Source organism: Cebus imitator, unplaced genomic scaffold (assembly GCF_001604975.1).
Source record: "Cebus imitator isolate Cc_AM_T3 unplaced genomic scaffold, Cebus_imitator-1.0 Scaffold52, whole genome shotgun sequence".
Lineage (NCBI taxonomy): Eukaryota > Metazoa > Chordata > Mammalia > Primates > Cebidae > Cebus > Cebus imitator.
The window spans coordinates 1,395,252-1,415,673 of NW_016107367.1; the positions used below are offsets into that span (position 1 = coordinate 1,395,252).

Sequence of the window (20,422 nt, forward strand, 5' to 3'; positions counted from 1 at the left end):
GTTGACCAGGATGGTCTCGATCTCTTGACCTCGTGATCCACCCGCCTCGGCCTCCCAAAGTGCTGGGATTACAGGCTTGAGCCACCGCGCCCGGCTGCTCAGTGTTTTCATTGTGAGCCCACTCATTCCTACTACAGATTACCTGGTATTTATCAATCCAAGTGATGTAGGTATTTGGGTCAATTGAAGTTGCTTTACCAAAAATCTCGACTTCTGTGACAGACTCAGCAAGAAGTTTGGCCAGGGTGACTCTCATCTCCTTTTCTACCAGTGTGAGCCACTCATTGATTTTGGGATGTTCAGTAATTGACACAGGAGTTTTAAACATAACCTGAAATAAATACAATTTTAAGAAATGAGGTGTGCAAAAATATGAGAGAAGTTTTAGAAGTTACAAAATAAATTTACCTCTTCTCCTTCCCGAGATGAAATACCCAAAACAACAGAGTTATCCTCGTTCAGGATGATGCTTGAAACTCCAGCAAACATCTTCTTGAAGTGTTTCTGTAATTTAGCAACATTCTTGCTGTTTCCAATGATTTCAAGCAAATCTTCATCACCCACAAAATAGAACCTAAAATTAAAATAGCACTCAAGTTGCTAAAATATTATACACACGTGTAAGGTGAATCAAGGCAAAATTTCAAACTGCAGGAAAGGAAAGAAGATGTGGCTGGTAGTGGCAATCTCCAGCCCAAATTCAGATCACATCCAAACTTCTTCCAGCCCTTGGCAAAAGATACACACTTACCTAACAAGATCTTGAAGTAAGAGGAATTCAATGAATGCAAAGAATTTCAGGCAGGGTGCAGTGGCTCACACCTGTAATCTCAGCACTTTGGGAGGCTAAGGCAGGCGGATCACCTGAGGCCAGGAGTTCAAGACCAGCCTGACCAACATGCAGGAAACCCCGTCTCTACTAAATATACAAAATTAGCTGGGCATGTTGGTGAATGTCTGTAATCCCAGCTATTCGGGAGGCTGAGGCAGGAGAATTGTTTGAACCCAGGAGGCAGAGGTTGCGGTGAGCCAAGTTTGCACCGTTGCACTCTAGCCGGGCAACAAGAGTGAAACTCCATCCCAAAAAAGAAAAAAGAATTTCATGTCATTCACTTTAGTGAGTTACTTTATTAACTCTTTTTGTTTTTGAGATTAAGTCTTGCTCCCAGGCTGGAGTGCAGTGGCGTGATCTCGACTCACTACAACCTCCACCTCCTGGGTTCAAGCAATTTTCCTGCCTTAGCCTCCCGAGTAGCTGGGATTACAGGCAACTGCCATCATGCCTGGCTAATTTTTGTAGAGACAGGATTTCACCGTGTTGGCCAGGCTGATCTTGAACTCCTGACCTCAGGCGATTTGCTCGCCTTGGCCTCCCAAAGTGCTGGGATTACAGGTGTGAGCCATGACACCCGGCCTATTAACTTATTATTTTTTTAAAAAAAAACCTGTCCAATTCATCCTAAGCAAATTATTTAGAAAGGAAAAGATGCCACTTAGAAAACTGTCAGGGGCTGCGTGCGGTGGCTCATGTCTGCAATCCCAGCACTTTGGGAGGCCAAGGCGAGCAAATCGCCTGAGGTCAGGAGTTCAAGATCAGCCTGGCCAACATGGTGAAACCCCACCTGCACTAAAAAGACAAAAATCAGCCGGATGTGTGGTGGCGCGTGCCTATAATCCCAGCTGCTCAGGAGGCTGAGAGAGGCAAATTGCTGGAACCTGGGAGGTGGAGGTTGCAGCGAGCAGAGATCATATCACTACATTCCAGCCTGGGCTACAGAGCAAGATTCCATCTCGAAAAAAAAAAAAAAGAAAACTGTCAGAGATAAACACTGAAGAGAAGCAATGCAAGCTGCCTTGGAGGGTGGATGATAGTTAAATTGAGGATTTAAGAAATCCAAATTAGGACAATTTAATAAATCCAAGGTAGGTACAATTAGTAATCACTGCATGAAAGGGAAGGGAATGGTAATCATTATACGTATTATTGACTAACAAAATCCTTGATGTCAAAATTAACAAACACAGGCCCAGAAGGGAAAGAAGGTGGCTGGAAAAATGCACAGCTGAAAGTCAATTTGATTCCAGGCCAAGTCAAAGCGAGGATCTCACCTGGGGAAAGACGACCGCTCTCTTTCCAGGTACTCTCCCAATGCTTTCTGGATCTTTCCTAGCAGGTCTGCCAATCTTTCCAGAGACCTCTGTACCCCCTGGATGTTCAGAACATCCATAACAAGGGGAGACTTGGACACTTTTTTCATTAGAGCCAAAAACTCAGTGCTGATGCTACAAATGAAATTAAAACATATGTCAGCCTTTGTTGAGTGGCCACCAGGCACTGGCAATATCTGGCTCTCTGGCTGGAGCCCATACCTCTGGAACCGCTGGGTTTCCACTGGAAGCAGGTGCTTGATATCTGCACTGCCTGTGAAGATGCCTTCCAGGTAGACCCACCGCCTCTGCACATCAATCCACACATCAAACAGAGCCATGATCCTGTTCAGCTTGTCTTCCCAGCTAAGTGCATCCTCTTCGAAAACCTGGTGGATACACAAGGCGGCAGAGGTGAACTGCTAACCTTTTTACTCACAGATATGCCAAAACTCACTGAAAAAATGCAGACTAGGATATCAAAAAGTAATATGATTCACATTTTAAGAAACAAGGAGGCGAGGCACAGTGGCTCACACCTGTAATCCCAGCACTTTGGAAGGCTAAGGCAGGTAGATCACTTGAGGTCAGGAGTTCGAGACCAGCCTGGTCAACATGGTGAAACTCCATCTCTACTAAAAATACGAAAATTAGCTGGGCATGGTGGCACATGCCTGTAATCCCAGTTACTCAGGAGGCTGAGGCAGGAGAATCGCTTGAACCTGGGAGGCAGAGGTTGCAGTGAGCCGAGATCATGCCATTGTACTCCAGCCTGGGTGACAGAGCAAGACTCTTTAAAAAAAAAAAAAAACAAACAAACAAACCCACAAACAAGAAAAACACAAGAACTGGCTGGCTATGGTGACTCATGCCTGTAATCCCAACACTTTGGGAGGCCAATGCAGAAGGACTGCTTAAGCCCAGGAGTTCAAGACCAGAAGACGAACCTGGGCAATATAGTGAGGTTTCGTCTCTACAAAACATAAAAAGTTAGCCCAGCAAGGTGGCATGTGCCTGTGGTCCCAGCTACTTGGAGGCTGAGGTGGGAGGATCGCTTAAGCCCAGAAAGTCAAGGCTGCAGCGAGCTGTGATCACACCACTGCACTCCAGCATGGGTGAGAGTAAGACTCTCTCAAAAAGTAAAATAAAATAAAAAACAGGTACCTAGTAACTGTCAGTGAAAACATATTATAGTGAAGGTGTGGAAGACCACCAGTGGGGAGGGGAAGCTTCCCCAGCAACAGCACCTTGTAATATGGAGAAAGCTTCATGGCCGAGACGCTGTTGATGTGCTCTTTGACCTTGTTGAAGAGGTCATCCCAGCCACGGATCAAGCGGCACTTGTTCTGATAGTTAACCAAGTCTAGTTCATAAGTATTCCACACTTCTCTTATCTGAATTCAAACCAGAAAGATGCACGTTATCACTACGTGGGCATTTACCAGTTGCACAAGGGACCAAGCATTATGTGAACAGAAAGGACCACAGATGACTAGGTTCCATTTTTACATAACTCAGATCTATACAACAGCCTGAAACACGACGTAAAAGCAGCTGTTCGGTCCTATTACTTGCCTGCTTCAAAAATTCTTCCAAAGCCATCTCCCCTTGTGCCACAAGCAGTACATCCTTGACGATAGCTTCATTTTTCTGCAAGTCAACATCCCAGATTTGGCCAAGGGTTAGCTCAGAAACAACCCAATTAACATGAAGCCTTTTCATGAGCTGTTTCCAATGGCGGTCTTTAAGTGCTTCAGATTTCAGTTCAATCACCAGCATGTTTATCTGTGGAGAAAGTACACAAAGTCACCTATGCAGGTGCATTTCTAATGTACACTCATCACCATGTGACACTGGCCACCCACCTTCATGTAGCCTTTCAGAAGCCTTTGAACAAACTCATAGGACGCATACTGTCGCAATCGGGCAGGGAAGTTTTTCAGCTGGTTCAAGAGGGCGTCCAAATTCTGTCGAAGCTGTTGAGAGAAACATAAGATGGTATTTAGCTTGCCAACATTTCTTTAAATGGTGAAATATTTCCTTAAAAAATGGTTTCAAAATAAATTTTACAATATTCTGGATGAATAATGTAAATGACATGCAGGACATTAAGTGACATCTGATGAACTCACAATACAAATACACAAACTTGGTTTGGCAAGTTCCTCAATAAGGTCTGTAACCGTTAAAACAGATGTACACAAACACCGATTTTCGTGAGATATACCTTTCGAGGCTGTACTGAAACCCATGGCTGCTCCTTCATCTGATCAATTTGCTCCCAAACCTTAGAAAGTTCTGACCAAACACCTTTTAGGTCCTGTAATTCTTCTAAGGCCACCTGTGATTGAGAATAGCAAAGCAGTTGACTTTGGAAATAGAAATCACCCCAGGATCTGGCAGGGCCCTGGAGATGAACAACGTCAATGGTGGGGAGCAGGGTTCTCCACTCCTTCCCAGTGGTTTATACCTGCACACGCTCCTCACTGCCACTGAGAAGCCCAGTGTCTGTCAATTCCAGCGCCTCCTTGGCCTTTGCACACTTCTCTCTGTCGTCCTTCAGCCTGCCAAACTTCCCTTCATATATGGTGAGAGCCTGAAGCGCCTCTTCTGGGCGAAGGTTGCCCTGAAAGCAGTCAGAGCACAGAGAATTGGAGCAGTCTCAGGGGAGATGAGCATTTAGGCTTTAAAATGATGCATGGGGCCTGCAGGGCTTCTGGACTTTTCTGATTCTTTGCACACATCTTCATATGGAAACATTCAACAAGATGTCCACTTGGGATGTGTGCACAGTAGTGAATTTTATTTTTACATCAATATTTTCCATAAATAAAAAAATAGAATGGTGGAGCATCTCTTGATTTAGCCATCCTCTTATCCAGTACCCTGGGAGGTGGGAGAAGAGGCAGCAGACTCGGTCTCACGTGCACATCCCCAATGATAAAAGAGGACAACCCTCCAGGGCCTGCCAGCCACAACTTCCCCAGAAAACACAGCTGTTACATCAGCTACCCAGCCAAGAGAAGAATGATGGGAAATCACCAGAAACAGACTCTACTTTGCATTAACACTACTATTTGCATACTTCCTTTTCATTTTAATAACTGATGAGAGGTACATAAAATATTGCTGTTTTCTACTAAGGCAAAATATCAAAAAAATATTTTATTGGGGCTGGACGTGGTAGCTCATGCCTGTAATCCTAGCACTTTGGGAAGCTAAGGTGGGAGACTGCTTGAGTTGAGCAGTTTGAGACCAGCCTGGGACTTCACCTCTACTAAAAATAAACAATTAGCTGAGATTATAGGGCATGCCTATATTCCCAGCTACAATGCTTGATCCCAGGAAATTGAGGCTTCAGTGAGCTATGACCACATCATTGCACTCCAGCCTAAGTGACACAGTGAGACTCTGCCTCAAAAAAATTTTTTTTGTTTAACTCTAACACAATATTGGCACCAAGGTGAGGTGATAAGAGATATTCAAATTTTGTTGATCAGAATCTTGCTATTGATTAATACTCAGCTCCTCCGATGGAGTAAGCACTCATAACCTAGCAGTACCAACATTTCTTTGCCATTTCTGGCAAAAGCAGAAACCATCAAACCAAAAGTAAGCACACAGCAGAGCCTGCAGGGGCCCAGAGGCACGGAAATGGTTACAGGCAGGACGGGCCAATTAACCAGCAGATCTTTGTGGAAGGCTAAATCTGTCATTAGGCCTATTGTGGGAAACTTACATCCCCAAACCAAAAAACCAGATTCATATTCAAAATATGTTCACGTCTTTTCCATTTGTCTTTTCTATGCTTATATTCCCTAAATAAGTAAAAATTTGAAAATTAAAAAAACAAACCAACTGCCTGGGACCCACCATAATCCAAGTGGATCAGCATTTATAGACGGAATAAGGGTCCAGGCATTTGTATGTATATGCTCTCCAGATAATTTCACGTACCCTTAGGAAATAACAAAATTAACAAAGGGAGCAAAAAATTAAATAAATAAGATTTTGAATTCCACTCCCAGTAAACGGAATACACTGCTATCTACTACCGCTTCTGCTGTCAGCACGAGCTGCCAGCCCCCTTCCACACCACCCACAGGCACAGCAGTGGCCAAAGAGCCCGCGCTCTCCTCTGCCTCCGTCTGCAGCAGCATCACCACCTGACTCGCCTGTCTCTTCTTGCTCATTTTTCTCTCTCCCTCACTGAGCGTGATTCCATGAGGGTAGGGGCTCTTGCCCTTTTCACTCTCTGCTCTATCTCCACTACCTAGCACAATGCCTGGAACACAGTCGGCGCTCAATAGATTAGGAGTCTGCTGGGTCACCACCTGGTGGGACTCACCGTGACAGGCTTGGTCTTCTCCCAGTCGGTCAGCAGGTCAGTGGTGCGGCTTTCCACAGCTCGATCCTCCTGCACAATCTTCATTTGCAGGTTTGCCACCTGCTGCTGAATGGCAGAGTCCTTCCGCCGCATGATGTCATTGAAGGCTCCCCACTCTCCCTCGATGTTGTCAATATAAAGCCAGGACGGCGGGAACTGGAACCTTTGCTTTTCCAGCAAGCGTTGGCCATTGCGGTAGAGCTTTGAGAGTTAAAAAATAAGCCAGATTTTTCTTCTCTAACAATGATAAAAATTATTACCAGAGCCCATGAAAGAGAAGGCACTTTATAGTTATAAAACATCATGAAGCCAGAGCCCCACAGCGGTTTGCTGGGCCCCAGGCGCGGCAGCTCACGAACTAAGGAGATCAAGACCAGCCTGGCCAACATAGTGAAACTCTGTCTCTACTAAAAATACAAAAAAATTAGCCAGGTGTGGTGGTGTGCACCTGTAATCCCACCTACTTGGGAGGCTGACGCAGGAGAATCACTTGAACCTGAGAGGCAGAGGTTGCAGTGGGCCGAGACTGCCCCACTGCACCCTATCCTAGTCGACAGAGCAAGACTCCGTCTCAAAAAAAAAAAAAAAAACCAAGATGCCCAGCATCTGCACTGAGTTTTTATTATTTACTTAGTTTGTTGAGATGGAGTCTTGCTCTGTTGCCCAGGTTGAGGGACTACAGGCACGTGCCACCACACCCAGCTAAATTTTTGTATATTTTTAGTAGAGATGGGGTTTCACCGCGTTGGCCCGGCTGGTCTCAAACTCCTGACCTCTCACCTTGGCCTCCCAAAGTGTTGGGATTACAGCCGTGAACAAGTGCACCTGGCCTACACTGAGTTTTTACGATCACAATCAGACTTAACAATCAGGCTGTTACAATAGAGGTGATCTGTGGGCCATACTAAGAAAAGAGTGCCTTATGGGTTGAGTGAGGACATTCTCTCAGAATCCAAAATACTATAGAGGCCCAATTTTTCACTGTTCATAGAGCTTACCTCAACTTGTTTCTCAAACTGCTTGATCTTCCGTTTCAAAGACTGCACATAGGTGATGAAAGTCACTGCATCAGAGGTGCTGGCCGTGTCTACTGAGTGCTGCTCCAACTCTTGGCGAGACTGTTGAGAAAGAGGGGAGTATTTCATCACAGAGCCAGGGTTTACCAATAGGCTGGTCACAGAGGCAGAATCCTATGTCCTCACCTTCGAGATCTGGGAATGGAATTCTGTCATGTTTGATCCTAGCATCTGCCCAAATTTGCTAAGAACCTCTTTATGCCAAGAGTCATACTTCAAGTTCACCTTAGATTGTACCTGAGGGTGAAACAGCACACAACACATCATCAGCTCTTTCCTGGTGGTGTGTTTAGCCTTCAAATGAATTTTAGTCTAACAGAAACGTTGCTTTTACAGCTACTCTAACAGCTTTCAATCAGACAGCAGAGTTCACCTTGCCATAATCTATAACTACTGGTCCAAACTCTTTCTTGGTTTCTGCATTGTCAAAGGTTCCTCTGGCCTTCCTTATTTGGACCAGCAGAGCCTGCCATTTGTTGAGATCTTCTCCAAGTCTGTTATAGATGTTTTCAGCTTGCATATCCCATAAACACTGATACTGAAGCCAAACCTGCAAATGGAAAACACAGTTAAATAATACTTTGATTTTTCATTTTGTAGAATACTAGCCCGCTTACGTTCACATTCCATTAAGAAGGTTCATGTCTTTCACCACTATTAGAGAAATTCTCACTTCAGATTCTCAGAATTTTCATATCAAAAAAGAATACAATTTACTATTCTCAGATGTCATGTTAAAACTCCAAAAGATGTAACCTATCATTTACTGTGCTTTAAATTAGCAAATAGTATCTAGTGAACCATAGATATAGTCAAGACCTTTTAGCTCCATGTTCTTTTCTTTGTAACTTGTACTTTTTTTTTTGAGACAGAATTTTGATCTTGTTGCCAAGGCTAGAGTGCAATGGTGTGATCTTGGCTCACCGTGATCTCCACCTCCCAGGTTCAACTGATTCTCCTGCCTCAGCCTCCCAAATAGCTGGGATTACAGGCATGCACCACCACACCCAGCTAATTTTTTATATTTTTAGTAGAGACAGGGTTTCTCCATGTTAGTCAGGCTGGTATTGAACTCTCAACCTCAGGTGATCTGCCCACCTTGGCCTCCCAAAGTGCTGGGATTACAGGTGTGAGCCACCGCACCGGGCCTATCTTATACCCTTACGCATCTAGAATAGACTACACGCATATTTGAATGAAATGAGGAGTGTCTTACCTTGACATATTGTTCAACTTCAGTTACAATGCCCATGACAGCGGAATACGACTCTTCCAGGGCCACAGGGCCATCAGGCATCCGTGTTAAAGCATTTCGATAGAACTTCTCTTCCTCAGTCAATTCGTAATGCACACCCACCTAGCCAACCAAAGCCAAAATGAACGCAAGTAGTATATATGAAAATGCTAATCTCAGTGTCACCTCTTACTTAATTAAAATGAACTGCAAGAAAAGCTCATGACTAAAATGGCATTTATGGGATAATATCCACTTACCCTGGCCACAAGTAACCACAAAGACTACTTATATTTAACTCATCCAACCAATAAAAGAAACATTAGATTAATCACAACAGAGAGAAATGTGGCATCACTAACGGCACAATGCAAAAACAGCTGGAGAGAGCACAAAGCCTTTCCTCATTTTAACTATCTGAGTGCCTGTTATGTACCAGGCACTATTCTAGGTACAATAAGCAGATAAAAACCCCTGGTCACAGGGACTTACACTCTATGGGAGGAGAGGCGTGGTTAGGGAATAAATCAAATACACAGAATGTAAGCTGGTGAGAGGTAACTATGCAGCAAGAGCGAGAAGAGAAGGGGTGTGGGCGCAACATGGGGAAGGCTGCATTTTTTTTTTTTTTTTTTGAGATGGAGTTTCGCTCTTGTTACCCAGGCTGGAGTGCAATGGCGCGATCTCGGCTCACCGCAACCTCCGCCTCCTGGGTTCAGGCAATTCTCCTGCCTCAGCCTCCTGAGTCGCTGGGATTACAGGCACGCGCCACCATGCCCAGCTAATTTTTTGTATTTTTAGTAGAGATGGGGTTTCACCATGTTGACCAGGATGGTCTCGATCTCTTGACCTCGTGATCCACCCGCCTCGGCCTCCCAAAGTGCTGGGATTACAGGCTTGAGCCACCGCGCCCGGCCAGGGAAGGCTGCATTTTAAACAGCAAGGTCAGGAAAGGCCTCACCGAGAAGGGGACAGTTGTGAGAAACCAGGAGGGGAGGGGCAAGTTGTGAATACTTGCCACCAAGGACTCGGCATTGAGAAGGCCCAGGGGCAAGAGTCTACCAGCATGTTTGAGGACCAGCAAGACTGCACTGTGATGGGGCACAGCCAGTGAAGGGAGAAGCAGCAGGAGCCGAAGTCAGAGAAACAAGAAGCATCACCTTGGCCCAGTAAGCCACTGTGGGGCTCTGGCTTCATGATGAGTGAGATAGGAAGTCATTAAAGGGCTCCAAAAGAGTGTCAGGATTGACTTAGAATCTAAGACTTGCTTTGGCTGCTGTGTTGAAAACAGATTTCAGGGAGGTAAAGGCAGAGAGAACAGATAGGAGGGAACATTAATAATCCAAATGAGAGGTGATGGTACCTTGCACAGGGTGGGGCCAGTGAAACAGCTCAGCATTCATTTTCAAGAGACACACCATTTTAGGTCTGAATAACTGAAGGATGGGAAGTGAAAGACTGAGGGAAGATCAGGGAAGGCAGGGCTGGAGAGATGCTCAGTGCCTCCCAGACAGCCAAGTGGAGATGCCATGCTGGCAGATGGGCAGACAAGCCTGGAGTCGGGAGAAAGGTCAGCCGGAGACATGAGCACAGAGCTGTCGGCTTTTGGTGGCATTTAAAGTCAAGGAGACTAGATGAGATCATAAGAGAGTGCTCGGGAGTGGAGAGGGAAGGGAACATTTAGAGGGCGTTTAAGGGGAAGGCAAAAGGGGAACCAACAGAGAAGACCAGCCACTGAGGTGGGAGGAAAACCGGGAGGCGTGGTGTTCTGAAGAGTCCAGCGCATCGTGCAGGAGGAAGCCTCCATCAAATCCTGCAGTCAAGAGGTGAGACAAGGACGGAGAAGCCCACTAGTCAGCAGGGTGGGACCGCTGGTGATCACACAAAGCAGTGCTGGAGGAGGCTGGATGAGCGCCTGAGAAAGGAGCTTCTTTATAAGGACTGCAGGGGACATGGGGTCCTGTTTAGGTACTGAAAGAAGACCCAGGAGAGAGGGAAGAACAGCTGAGCAGGAGCGAGGAGATGGGTTCTAGGGCACAAGGTGAGGGCTGGCTTTAGTTTGTTAAATTTTGAGATAAGCAAGAGAACAATGTAAATAAAAACACGGCTGGTTAAAAACAGAAGACTCATGATGAGAAAGATGCTGAGGACTGTATATAGACTCCTTGAAAGGCAGAAACCAATACTCACAGCTTGGTGCTGATCAGCTGGACAGTGCCCAGCATTAGGTGAAACAGTACCATGATTTTAGTCACAGGCAATTAACTACCTCAAAAAAATCCTTAAAGAACTGAGTTTATGTTCAAAGGTAAGAAAAGGGGTAATGTCTTGACAAGATCACTAAATTCTGGAAGAGTCTGCAATAGCAGAAGCTGTGCCATCTTTTTGTTTGAAAGCCACTGGCCCTATTTAGAAGTAACACTGGGTTGAGGTTGGGGGCTAACTGGTCTTTTGAGCTTTTCTCTTGCTCTAAAAGTATGCTAAGAGTATATTATATCTGAGATCTGCTTTAAGATAATCTGGTGGGGGTGGAGAGGTAGGGAAGAAAATATAAATATTAATGGCCACATATTGATAAAGCTGTATGGTGGGGGCTCTTGATTCCTTCAACTTTTGTGTATGTTTTAAAATTCCCCTAATAAAAAGTGGGGGGGGGGGTGGGAGGGAGAGGGAGAAGCAGGAATTGAGATTCCCAAAGAAGCTCATGGACAGGAGTTCCAAGAAATTACTGTGAACAAGCTACAAATGCCAAGTAATGAGTTGGAAAAAATGGTCCGGGCACACAAAGCCTCCCTAGCTTTCCCCTGGGTGTCTGGAGTTTGTAAAGACACACCAAGAGCTTATTTAAAGAGGCACCATGGAGAAGTGGTATCACAGAGCCCCATGAGAGGCCTGGTCAGGGGCGTGTGCTTCAAGTCGTTGAAGGCTTACCTGGTACCTCTGACTCTGGATCCTGGGGAGAGACAGTACAACCATCTTCCAGGCAAACATTTCCTGATACAGCTTATATCTGCACTCTTCAATTGGTGGATTCAAGTAGATTACCTGATTGGTTATTCTTAGCTCATGAACGACATTCTGTGAAAGAAAGGTTTCATTTTTTCCTCAGCAATCTATTTCACTAAAAGTTGTTTTTGTTTTTTTTTTTTGAGACAGAGTTATGTTCTTATTGCCCAGGCTGGAGTACAATGGCACAATCTCAGCTCACTGCAACAACTTCTGCCTCCTGGGTTTAAGAGATTCTCCTGTCTAAGCCTCCCAAGTACCTGGGATTATAGGCATTTGTCACAGCTAATTTTATATTTTTAGTAGAGATGGGGTTTCACCATGTTGGGCAGGCTGGTCTATAACTCCTGACCCTAGATGATCCACCTGCCTCAGCCTCCCAAAGTGCTGGGATCACAGGCGCGAGCCATTATGCCCAGTCCTTTGGTTTGTTTTTGTTTTTGAGACAGGGTCTCACTCTGTCACCCAGGTTGGAGTGCAGTGGTGACATGGCTTACTTGACCTCCTGGGCTCAAGCAATCCTCCTGACTCTAGCCCCCCAGGTAGCTGGGACCACAGGCGTGAACCACTATGCCTAGACAATTTTTGTATTTTTTTTTAATAGAGATGGGGTTTTGTCATGTTGCCCAGGCTAGTCTTGAACTTCAGAGCACTCAAGTGATCCACCCACCTCAACCTCCCAAAGCGTTACGATTATAGGTGTGAGCCACCGTGCCTGGCCTCAATAAAATAGTTTTGATACTCAACATCTTCTCTCTCTAAATTACTAAACTACTTCAGTCTGAACCACAAAGTCTGTCACTAGATCGTCAGATGTGGTCTTATATGCCACGTTTGTCATCTGTGCCGTCCCCAAAAGAATGTAAGTCAGACAGCAGGTGCTGCTTCACCTCCTCCTGGGTCCCTGGTCCCCAGGCACTGAACACACAACAGGTACTCAATGAAGCTTCATCTGATTTGACATAGTATATGATGATCTCTCAATATAACGAACTTGAGACCCAAGAAACTAGCACCACTGATGCAGTGATACAAATCAAGCATCAACTGTCAGGCAATGATTTAGGTTGACCAAGGTCAGGTAAGTCTGTGCCACCTGCCAGTGCTTTAAGCTAAACAAGAATTCCACCTCAGTCTCCACTAGATAGTCATGTGTTGCTTCACAACAGGGATATGTTCTGAGAAATGCACGGTTAGGCGATTCTGTCACTGTGCAAACTCCACAGCATGTATCTACACAAGTCTAGATGGCAGAGCCCACTACACACCTAGGCTATGTGGCATGGCCGATTGTTCCCAGACCACAAACCTGTACACCATGTTACGGTACTGAATACTGTAGGCAACTGTAATACAATGGTAAGTATTTGTGTATCTAAACACATAAAAGGTACAGTAAAAGTACAGTAATCAAACTTGGCATGGTAGCTCACACCTGTAATCCCAGCACTTTGGGAGGCTGAGGCAGGCAGATCACAAGGTCAGGATTTCGAGACCGGCCTGACCAACATGGAGAAACCCCGTCTGTACTAAAAATACAAAAAATTAGCTGGGCGTGGTGGCACATGCCTGTAATGCTCACTACTCGGGAGGCTGAAGCAGGAGAATCGTTTGAACCTGGGAGGTGGAGGCTGCGGTGAGCTGAGACTGCACCACTGCACTGCAGCCTGGGCAACAAGAGCGAAACTCCATCTAAAAAAAAAGTACAGTAATCGTCAGGACCACCACTGTATATGTGGTCTGTCGTTGACCAAAATGTCATCATGCAGTGCATGACTGTAACTATATCAATTTAGAAACACTCATTTGTTTCTCTGGGACTTGTTTTTTTTTAATTTAATTTAATTTTTATTTTTTTGAGACGGAGTCTCGCTCTGTCACCCAGGCTGGAGTGCAGTGACGCGATCTCAGCTCACTGCAACCTACTCCTCCTGGGTTCAGGCAATTCTCTGCCTCAGCCTCCGAGTAGCTGGGATTACAGGCACCCACCACCACACCCAGCTAACTTTTGTATTTTTTTTTTTTAATAGAGACGGTGTTTCACCAACTTGGCTAGGCTGGTCTTGAACTCCTGACATTGTGATCCACCCGCCTCGGCTTCCCAAAGTGCTGGGATCACAGGCATGAGTCACCTCGCCAGGCCCGGGACTTGGTATTTTTAAAAGTATGCTTTGGGGATGAAAACCCAATAACAGTAATATTCAAAAGTGAAAATAAAAATATTCAAAAGTGAAAACATTTTTCAAGTGTAAAAGAAAAAAAATAAAAGGTAAAGTCTACATAGGGAAAAAAAGCCAACTATTTCTCCCAGATCAAAGTTTTTACTGTTTTGTGAGGCCTTTTTATTGGTAAACATAACACAAATACTACAAACACTTACTGTTAAGGTAGACACCTTTGTAATCACCACCAATAGCAGCACATAGGGCCTACTTACACAGTTCTGCTTGACAGAATTATTATTATTATTATTATTATTGTTTTTTGAGACAGAGTCTTGCTGTGTTGCCAGGCTGGAGTGCAGTGGCGCAATCGCAGCTCACTGAAACCTCCGCCTCCGGGTTCAAGCAATTCTCCCAAGTATCTGGGACTACAGGTGCCCGCCACCACGCCCGGTTAATTGTTGTATTGTTAGTAGAGACGGGTTTTCACCATGTTGGCCAGGCTGGTTTCAAATTCTTGACCTCGTGATCTGCCAACCTCAGCCTCCCAAAGTGCTGGGACTACAGGTGTGTGCCACTGCACCTGGCCGACAGAATTACTGAACTGTCTAGAAAGCTTACTAAGCTCCACACAAATGGGAAACAGATGGCTTGGGCGACAAAGACTACCACTCTGTGGTGACCACTGTGCTGCCACCTTCCTCCAGGGGATGTGGACTTTTGTTAAAACAGTGAAATATGTTTTAGTGTCACGGTCTGAACATTTACTTCTGGCAGATTACATGCAGTTCTTGAAATAATTTATTGCATGAATGTTTGGTAACAAGTTTTTTCCCACAGTGTAGTTTTTTTTCCTAAAATTTCATTTTTCATTTTTTAAGACTTAAAATAATTATTTTAGACTCATAGGAGAGTTGCAAAGGAAGTACAAAGAGTTTCCACACAGCCTCTGCCAGCTTTCTTTAATGTTAACATCTTGCATGAGGGTGAGAGACTTTGGGGAAAGAGCACAGAGGTCAACTGCCCTTCCCATCACATCATGCCAGAGGGCACATGGCACCTGCACTCACCACTGGTGACGCTGACCTTCATCACGTGGTTAAGGTGGCATCTGCCAGGTGTCCACACTGACCTTTTCATAGGTACTTTTAATGGGAGTACATGTTATTTTACTTATTAGCACATAGAATGCCACAGAAGCACTCACTTTGATCTTCGGCTCTCCACCAGGCTTGTGACTAACTTGTGGAGCATCCGTGTCCATGTCAACTTCTGCTTTATCTTCAGCTTGTCCAAGAAGAACCTGGGTCCACGCTCTTAGGCCAGCTTGCAGACGGACGCCCAATATTCTTTCAATCTACAGACAATGTTATATCAGAGAACAGCGTTTCTTCTCAAAGTCAGCTCACAAAGCAAGTTAATTACAAAGTGGTAGGTGTTTCAAATCAAAGACACAGTTCCTAACTACGTGCCTTCATATCTCTCTTCTCAGAATCTCACTTTGTCACTTTCTCCCAGCCACAGATGACTTGTTAGGCTGTGTTCTCCATCTTTGGATACTGAATCACCAATCCTTCACAATGTGTACCCTCTGCTATAAAATATCCTCCTCCCCAACATATCCCCTGACATGCTCTCCCAAGTCCCCCGATGAGAAAAGGCATGGATCGGTAAGCTTGCTTTATGAACATTACCATACCTTCTACCCCTGTCCCCACGCGCCTACGGGGGTATTGATTGGGGCAGAATCTGACTGGGATTTCTAAACTGGGTATTGGGGTGGGGCAGGGTCATCAGAAGAGGATACCTGGAGGGCTAGAAAAGGTAACCTGAATCATAAGAAAAGCAAGGAAGGGCAAATAGGAAGCTATCAAATATCCAGCAAATAAAGGGAACACTTTCTCCTGCCTCTTATATTCCTGCTTCCAACTTAGACTTGATGTGAGTATTGACATGCAGCATTCGGTTCCTTTTCCTTTTTTGTGACAGGGTCTCACTGTCACACAGGCTGGAGTGCAGTGGTGCCATCTTGGCTCACTGCAACCTCTGCCTCCTGGGCTCAAGTGATCCTCCTGCCTCAGCCTCCTGAGTAGCTGGGACTATGGATGCTTGCCACCACACCTAGCTAGTTTTTGTATTTTTAGTAGAGACAGGGTCTTGTTATGTTGCCGTGGCTGGTCTTGAACTCCTGGCTCAAGTGATCTGCCTGCCTCAGCCTCTCAAACTGCTAGGATTACAGGCATGAGCCACTGTGCCTGGCCACAATTCAGTTCTATCATTAATTAAATAAGATTTTGGAGGGTAACTGAACTATCACAGTTAATTCCCAAGGAAAAATGCTTTTTAATGACAAACTAATAAGCTTACTGGAGGGTCAGCAGAAGAAAAATGATGAACACACTAGCAAATTCTATCCCTTACCTCCATGTCAAGCTTGTTGACCCAGATGGGTAAATTGGAATAGGAGTGCAGATTTAAGTCATCCACTGCTTTCTGGACTCTGTTCAAGATCTCGGAGAAGGTCTTATGGTCATACATACAAGTTTCCAAGGAACGGACTTCTAGATCTATTTTTTCTTCAATGATCAGCAAATCATCCACCTGGAAGGAAGAAATACTTAATATTTAAAACACCCACTCACACTCTGTTCCTTCATTCTCACATACGTTCTTCTCAAGTATTATAAATTAACAATGCTCCAGGTGCAGTTCTTCAATAAGTAGCTAATCCTAGCTGCTGGGGTGAGAACACTAATCCCCAGGAAATGCATGGAACCTCACTAGCTTCTCTTCTCTTCCCTTACTCCAATTCACAGGAGGGGTGGCCACTGACTGACACATCTGGGAGAAGGAAATAAATGTGCTCTGCTCAGCTCCTCCTGCGCCTGGGAGCCAGCCTCGCTGCTGCATGCATCTGGTTTGCTGGCAGTTGTAGTCTCTGGGTGGATCATTAGCAGCCTTTGTGGCTGCAGACCTACAGCCTGCTCCACATTCAGCAATAAAGCTGCATTCTACTCTCAGACTCCTGTGTCCTTTAGCTTTCCACTTGTTTCTAAACTCAGCTTGTTACTTAATGGGCTCCCTAAAGCCCCCGCAACATTAAACAGCCTGGTGAGTACAAAGGCTCCTCCTCCTTTGCAGTTCACATGGCCTTATGCTGCATCAATCATGCATGCCTTCTATGGGAGAACCAGTGTTTTAACTGAGTTCACTATTAGTGTTTCATTCATTACCAGGACACCTGAGGACTGCATTACAGCATACCTTTTCCTGGAAGTTGAAGACCGTCTCTGCTAAGCGCTGTACATACGGGTCAAGTTTGTAGGACTCCCACACCAATGCAATGCCTTCTGCAATCAGGGCCTGCACTTCCTTTTTCAAGCCAGCCACTAAAAGTGAAATGGTGTTCCGCTCCTCCACCTTCTCGCAGGTCCGTTCATAGGTACGAACGCTCTCGATCAGCGAGATGGCAAACGGGTAAAGCTGGTTTGCTTGATGGGCTTTGTTCACAATCGCCAGTGGGACTCGGAAACCAAGCCACTTGAGGTTCCGGACTTCTTTGGAAAGCGTGATAATCTCAGGAAGAAAGTTAACTTTCAGCTTAAGCACATTTCCAGTTCGGCCCCGAACCCGAGTACTTTCGATGGTGAAAATGCGCCCCGAGACACCGAGGTTGCGCTGCTGCACCTTCCTCGCCCAGTCATCAAAGATTTCCTGTGTGTTGAGCTTCATGCGGAAGCTGTCTCCGTCCTGCTTCAGCTTCTGCCCCTCCACGTGGTTTTCCCAGCCCTTGCCAAGGACATCTTCCACCCGCTTCATGTAGGCTGTCAGCTGCCTGTCGATCTGTTTGGCCCAGATGATAGACCCCGACACGGGGGGCAAGTCACGAACATGACTCATCTTACAAGCCTGACTCTGTGGGTACTGGACCTTGAACTTGTCGTGAAGAGACTCGATGTCATCTTTCACACGCTGGATCAGCTGGGTCTGGTACTCGCGAATGGCCCCACGGATGTGAGGCCTGACAAACAGCGCATTGAACCTGGAGAAAATCCTGAACATCTCGTTGGCATTCTTGGCTGTGCCAAGCTGATCCCGAAGGCGAGCCGTGATCCGGGTCTCCACTCTGTCGATCCGCTCGTCGTACCTCTTCATCGCAGCCTCCCAGGCTTCTGTGCCCTCTTTGGAAACATCCAGTCCATCCACTTCCTTGACGTTCTCGTAAGCAAGGTTTACTTCCTCAATAGCATTTGCATCTGCAGCATCAAACAGAACCTCAGCCACTTTCATATCTTGGGGTTCGGGGACTTCTCCTTGATTCTGTTGGGCAACTGCTGTGACCTAAAGAGAAAAGATATGTAATCAAGAAATGTTGACCAAATGAAGGTTTTAAAATTAATTTTAAGCCAGGTACAGGGACTAATACCTGTAATCCCAGCACTTTGGGAGGCTGAGGCGGGAGGAACACCTGAGGTCAGGAGTTTGAGACCAGCCTGGCCAACATGGTGATACCCCATCTCTACTAAAAATACAAAAATTAGCTGGGCATGGTGGTGCATGCCTATAATCCCAGCTACTCAGGAGGCTGAAGCAGAACTGCTTGAACCCCAGAGGCAGAGGTTATGCCAAGACTGCAGCACTACACTCTAGCCTGGGTGACAGAGTGAGACCCAGTCACACACGCACACGCGCGCGCACACACACTCTCTCTCTTACTAGATCTTAAAGACAGCAGTGACAAGACAAATGGAACAAAAGTACTTAACAGTGCAAAACAGGAAGAGTTAATTTTTCAAAAAACACATTAAAACAATTCATATGGGAAGGGCGTGGTGGCTCATACCTGTAACACCAGCATTTTGGGAGGCTGAAGTGGGTGGATCACTTGAGCTCAGGAGTTTGAGACCAGCCTGGGCAACATGATGAGACCCCGTCTCTACAAAAAACCTCAACCCCCCCAAAAAAATTAGTTGTGCATGGTGGGTGCACCTATAGTCCCAGCTACTCAGGAAGCTGAGGTGGGAGGATTGCTTGAGCCCAGGAGGCAAAGGCTGCAGTGAGCCAAGATCACTCCACTGTGCTCTAGCCTAGCCTACAGAATGAGACTGTCTCAAAAGACAGAAACAAAAACAAAACGCTAATTTTTAGAATGCAAATCATACCTGTGGCCTCAGGACCCTGACGATAACAGCTCTCAGCTGTTCATGCTGGCGTCTAAATTTTCTCATCTGGTCAAGGCGACCCTGCAGCTTCCTGTGGGCAGGGTTAATACGCCACACCATCTTCAGATTCTCTTCCCTTTTTCTTTTGACGATGTCTCTCAACAATACCTGAAGTTTCTCGTATTCATCATCCCAAGTCTGAAAAACTTCAAAGCATGCTACCATAACCTAGGATATAATTTCAAAAATGAAGCTTATTATTAAGACATATTTTCACCTCGATATCTTGAGGTTGGTTTTCTTATATATTAAAACTTACTTTTTCAAATTCTTCATAAGCAACATGCATCAATTTTCTTGTGCCCAATACTTTGAGTAATTGAGAACTCAAGTCTCTTGAAATTGCCTCCACCAAACGCAGTGCCCTCTGAATAGGATATTTTGTGTTTCGGATCTTTCGCAAATGGGTAAAAATGGCAACAAGTGCCTGTCTTATTTTGTCCAGCTCCGTGGCAGACAGCAAATCATTCAGAGGGAAGTCTTTCATCAGAGGATTATAGTCATTCACGGTTTCCAAAGCCTGTTTTAAACCTATGTTAGCAGAGAAAGAGTTAATGGTTTTCATATAAAGTAACAAAACTAAGTAAACTAAAATATGCCATTATGACAGAACATTTTGATGTTGCAAAAGATCTAGCAAGACAACGGTTTAGATTTGAAAAAACATGTTATTAACAGGATAACCCCAGTGTTGTTCCATTTTTGCTTACTTCAGAGTCATCTCATACGTACTCTAAAGGCAGAAGGTGGCAGCCTCAGAGAATTTGCCTTTTTTGCTTTACTTCCTGTATCAGTGGTCCCCACCCTTTCTGGCAACAGGGACAAGTTTTGTGGAAGACGATTTTTCCATAGATGGTGTGGGGGGGTAGTTTCCGGGTGATTCAAGCACATTACATTTATCGTGTACTTTATTTCTATTATTATCATTACATACTCATCGTAACATAGAACCAGTGGGAGCCCTGAGCTGGTTTTCCTGCAACTAGACGGTCCCATCTGGAGGTGATGTGATGGGAGACAGTGACAGATCATCAGGCATTAGATTCTCTTAAGAAGTGCACAATCTAGGCCGGGCGTGGTGGCTCACGCCTATAATCCCAGCACTTTGGGAGGCTGAGGCGGGTGGATCACAAGGTCAAGAGATCGAGACCATCCTGGTCAACATGGTGAAACCCCGTCTCTACTAA

The 20,422-nt window shown here is 45.3% G+C and overlaps 1 protein-coding gene across 1 annotated transcript in view; it reads right to left on the minus strand.

Moving 5' to 3' along the window:
- DYNC1H1 (dynein cytoplasmic 1 heavy chain 1) overlaps positions 1 to 20,422 on the minus strand; it is an 88,130-nt gene that overhangs the window by 46,789 nt on the left and 20,919 nt on the right. The window contains exons 6-25 of the mRNA XM_017528090.1: positions 19,495 to 19,766; positions 19,176 to 19,403; positions 17,278 to 18,354; positions 16,435 to 16,614; positions 15,221 to 15,370; positions 11,777 to 11,923; positions 8,828 to 8,968; positions 7,985 to 8,161; positions 7,738 to 7,848; positions 7,534 to 7,653; positions 6,497 to 6,736; positions 4,619 to 4,774; positions 4,376 to 4,489; positions 4,014 to 4,124; positions 3,724 to 3,933; positions 3,396 to 3,542; positions 2,371 to 2,537; positions 2,110 to 2,283; positions 409 to 574; positions 143 to 331 (exon numbers count right to left, since the gene is read on the minus strand). Of these exons, the coding sequence (XP_017383579.1) occupies positions 143 to 331; positions 409 to 574; positions 2,110 to 2,283; positions 2,371 to 2,537; positions 3,396 to 3,542; positions 3,724 to 3,933; positions 4,014 to 4,124; positions 4,376 to 4,489; positions 4,619 to 4,774; positions 6,497 to 6,736; positions 7,534 to 7,653; positions 7,738 to 7,848; positions 7,985 to 8,161; positions 8,828 to 8,968; positions 11,777 to 11,923; positions 15,221 to 15,370; positions 16,435 to 16,614; positions 17,278 to 18,354; positions 19,176 to 19,403; positions 19,495 to 19,766 (4,277 nt within the window). The remainder of the gene's footprint in view (positions 1 to 142; positions 332 to 408; positions 575 to 2,109; positions 2,284 to 2,370; positions 2,538 to 3,395; positions 3,543 to 3,723; positions 3,934 to 4,013; positions 4,125 to 4,375; positions 4,490 to 4,618; positions 4,775 to 6,496; positions 6,737 to 7,533; positions 7,654 to 7,737; positions 7,849 to 7,984; positions 8,162 to 8,827; positions 8,969 to 11,776; positions 11,924 to 15,220; positions 15,371 to 16,434; positions 16,615 to 17,277; positions 18,355 to 19,175; positions 19,404 to 19,494; positions 19,767 to 20,422) is intronic.